This window comes from Tupaia chinensis, unplaced genomic scaffold (assembly GCF_000334495.1).
Source record: "Tupaia chinensis unplaced genomic scaffold, TupChi_1.0 Scaffold000014_1, whole genome shotgun sequence".
NCBI classification, from domain to species: domain Eukaryota; kingdom Metazoa; phylum Chordata; class Mammalia; order Scandentia; family Tupaiidae; genus Tupaia; species Tupaia belangeri.
In genome coordinates, this window is record NW_006159444.1 from 6388823 (window position 1) to 6392523 (window position 3701).

The 3701-nt window shown below is 45.2% G+C and overlaps 1 protein-coding gene across 2 annotated transcripts in view; it reads right to left on the reverse strand.

Annotated features, from left to right (window-relative positions):
* IYD (iodotyrosine deiodinase) overlaps window positions 1-2270 on the reverse strand; it is a 17300-nt gene extending 15030 nt beyond the window's left edge. The window contains exons 1-2 of one of the 2 annotated variants that reach the window (XM_006140022.3): window positions 2144-2270; window positions 1460-1619 (exon numbers count right to left, since the gene is read on the reverse strand). In XM_006140022.3, coding sequence (XP_006140084.1) covers window positions 1460-1619; window positions 2144-2167 — 184 coding nt within the window. In that variant the 5' untranslated portion in view covers window positions 2168-2270. Of the gene's footprint in view, window positions 1-1459; window positions 1743-2143 lie in introns of those variants that run through there. The other variant, XM_006140021.3, reaches the window with a different exon arrangement.
* Between the last annotated feature and the right edge of the window lie 1431 nt (window positions 2271-3701).

A 3701-nucleotide genomic window follows, 5' to 3' on the forward strand; every position in this document is an offset into this window, starting at 1 on the left:
GTGAGGACATGTTCCCTAAAAAAAAAACCCCCCCAAAAAAAAAAAAAAAAAAAAGCTTCATAAGGGATGTTGCTTAGTTTAAGGAAAGTGCTTCTTGAGGGGTACGACTGGTGTTCCAGGTGGGATACCCTTCCATGGAGGAGAGCAAGGGCAGCCCAGCTCAGAGTCTGCCTGAGCTTGAATTGTGAGCAAACACATTATCATTACTGGCTCCCAGTATGGAGGGCCAGCCGGACGCCCCACCCTCGATCCTGAAGTCATATGTACACACACACATACACACTCACTCACATTTCCAGGAGGCCTCCGTAGGAATGTTAAGGCTATCACTGAGAATCACTGCAACCCCTTCAGATGGAATCCATTCACAAACCCAGCTCAGAGAAGGCTTCTCGAGCACAGATTGCTTGAACCTTCTCCAGAATCTCTTTCTTCCTACTTGCCCTCCTCCTCACCTCTTCTTTCTTAAGGTCAGCCATAACCTGGCCCACACTCAATACACTTCTCAGCCTTTTCCCGGTTATACAGCTCTCCCTCCCTCCTGGTATCTTTCCCAGCAATAGCTCTGCTTCTTTTGCTTGACATGCCTCCTACCCATGCTTTTTCCAGCCTATTAATCTGCCCAGGCCTGACTTGTCCTTTTCCTATGACCCTATCCTACCCCCAAGTCAGCTCTAAAAACCTTATAGCTGGTTCCCCAGGGTTTGTCTCTGATGCAGTCTCTGTCTCCTGTGTTCTGCCTTCTCTGCTGAATGGGACACTCAGCTTGCTAAGGACAGGACCCACACCTGTCTCTCACCAACTGAACCTGACACAATGAGAGACAGCAAATCCCTAGACAGATGTCACTCTGTAGATTTCAAAGATCTTGATAAAAATGGACCACTTAGAGCCAGCTCCATGGCACAGTAATAATGCCCTTCTCTAGAGAAGCAGGATCCCATATGGTAACGATAGTTTGAATCCCCAGCCCAGTCTGCTTGAAATGCTCCAGACACTCATGTGAGTGACCAGGATCCACTAGGAGGGAGTCACAGATTAGAATAATGACCATAATCTGTGAGGGGTGTTCATTTCTTTCTCTGTCTCTCTTGGGCACACATAAGTTCTACTATAATAAAGAAAACAAGAACCCAACCACTTATCCTGGCCTACTGCCTACCTGTGATGAGAATCATCAGGGTTTATCAGCCAGGGCAGTACCGGGGCCAGGGAAAGCTTCATCACCCCGCTAGCTACCATTCTGAGTAATGGGTATAAAGGGAGGTTGGTACCAACAGGTGACAAACCAACCACCTGAGAGAGACATTCTGTCTTTGGCACACACTAACCTGTTTGCACGACGGCAGTGGATGCTGAGACTGGCCCAGGTGTGTACACCTCTCCATAAGGCCTGCTGTCAGTTTATGCTGAGACACATGACAATGACAGAAGTAAACAGCATAGCAAGGGTCATTACCTTCTTCTTCTTCTTCTTGCTGGAGATCAGTACTGTCTTTTAAGTCTTCATCCACCCAAGGGCGAGCCTCAACCCTGGCTCCAGCCTCCCCCCTTTTTTCCTCAGTGCTTCTATCTGCATTTTTAAAGATCCACACAACCAAAATGCAGACAATTGCTACCAAGACTGGAGTCAGAAAAAACATGGTCAGGGTCTGATCCAGGACATGCACACGCTTCCCACACTGGTACTTAAACAGAGGCTGGAGTGGGGAATGCTGGGAGATAGAAGGAAGGAGGGGTGTGCCCAGGAGAAGTGCAGAACTCTTGAACTCTGTGAGGCCTTTGCCAGAGACCAAAGATCGCAATCATGCGTATGTGGGAGGTGCTGCGGGATTGGTCATGCTCCAGCACACTTGCTTTTTTAAACTGTGTACTCAATCAATACATTCTTAGACAAGAACTGCCAGCATCTGAGTAAATGCTTTAATGCACTTGATCTTGCTCGCAGTGGTAAAAAGCACGTCATTTTCTTTTACATAAGTTTTCTCTGAGGGCAATGTGTATCTACAATTTGATTAGAGCCAGGAATTGTCTGGAGAATTTTTTTCTTTCTTCTTTTTCCAGAGGGAGTATGTGCTCAAGGGAGAGATGTGATTTTCAAGCCACTTGATCTGGGACTCAAACCACAGTCGGCCATGTGGACCAAGACTGGAGTCAGAAAAAACATGGTCAGGGTCTGATCCAGGACATGCACACGCTTCCCACACTGGTACTTAAACAGAGGCTGGAGTGGGGAATGCTGGGAGATAGAAGGAAGGAGGGGTGTGCCCAGGAGAAGTGCAGAACTCTTGAACTCTGTGAGGCCTTTGCCAGAGACCAAAGATCGCAATCATGCGTATGTGGGAGGTGCTGCGGGATTGGTCATGCTCCAGCACACTTGCTTTTTTAAACTGTGTACTCAATCAATACATTCTTAGACAAGAACTGCCAGCATCTGAGTAAATGCTTTAATGCACTTGATCTTGCTCGCAGTGGTAAAAAGCACGTCATTTTCTTTTACATAAGTTTTCTCTGAGGGCAATGTGTATCTACAATTTGATTAGAGCCAGGAATTGTCTGGAGAATTTTTTTCTTTCTTCTTTTTCCAGAGGGAGTATGTGCTCAAGGGAGAGATGTGATTTTCAAGCCACTTGATCTGGGACTCAAACCACAGTCGGCCATGTGGGAATCTAATGCCTCAACCACCATGACACCTGCTGGCCCCTGGAGAACATGTTCTTAAGAGAACAGATTTCTGGCTACCAACTCACATCTGCTGAAAAAATTTCCAGGAATGAAACCTTGTAAGTAACCCTCGTTTTAAATGAAATGTTTGTGAAACACTGACTTTAAGTTTTTGTTTTGTTGGGACCAGCAGTTAGCGTGATGGCTATGTTGCTGGACTCCCACGTAGTCGACCGCAGTTCGCATCCCGGACCCGGTGGCTTAAAACTCACGCCGGTCACATGTGTGTGTGTGCTCAAGATCCTGAGAGGAGAATGGAGGAGAAGGGACTGCAGCATGGCCATCCCTCCTGGGGGATGATTTCCCGCTTTCTGTCTCTCTGTCTCTCTCTGTCTGTCCGGCGAGCGCACGCGCCCTATAGTGAAAACCTCTCCAAAAAAAAAAAAGTTTTTGTTTTGTTTTGTTTAGGACACCTGAGTCAATATATGGAGTGAAAAAAATATCATGTTTTGCATTAGAGAAAAAATTTAATCCAGAAAAATAAAGACAAAAAATAATTAGGACAATTCAATAAATTATATAACAACTGAAGTAAGTTTTCTGTTTCGTTTTCATGTTTGTTTGTTTGTTTTGTTTTTTGGCAAGTGTCTTAGTCAATTCTGATTGCTATAACAAAAAATATCATAGACTGGATAGCTTAAACAATGAAAATTTGTTTCATAGTTCTGGAGACTGGGAAGTCCTGGATCAAATTGTAGCCAGCTTGGTTTCTGCTGAGAGCTCTCTTTCTGGCTTATAGGCAGGTTTCTTCTTCTACTTATTCTTTTAAAGAAATTATTTATTTAACTCCAGTTATTATTATTTTTTAATTTGAAAAGGCAGAGACAGAGAGAGAAAGGGAAGCCGCCAGGTCTGGGATTCTAGCCGCCATTGGTCATGTGGGAATCCAGAGCCTATAACCACCCACCGCTTGTCAGCCCCTAGACAGGCATCTTTTTGTTGTAACGTCACACAGTGGATAGTGGATGTCTCTTCTT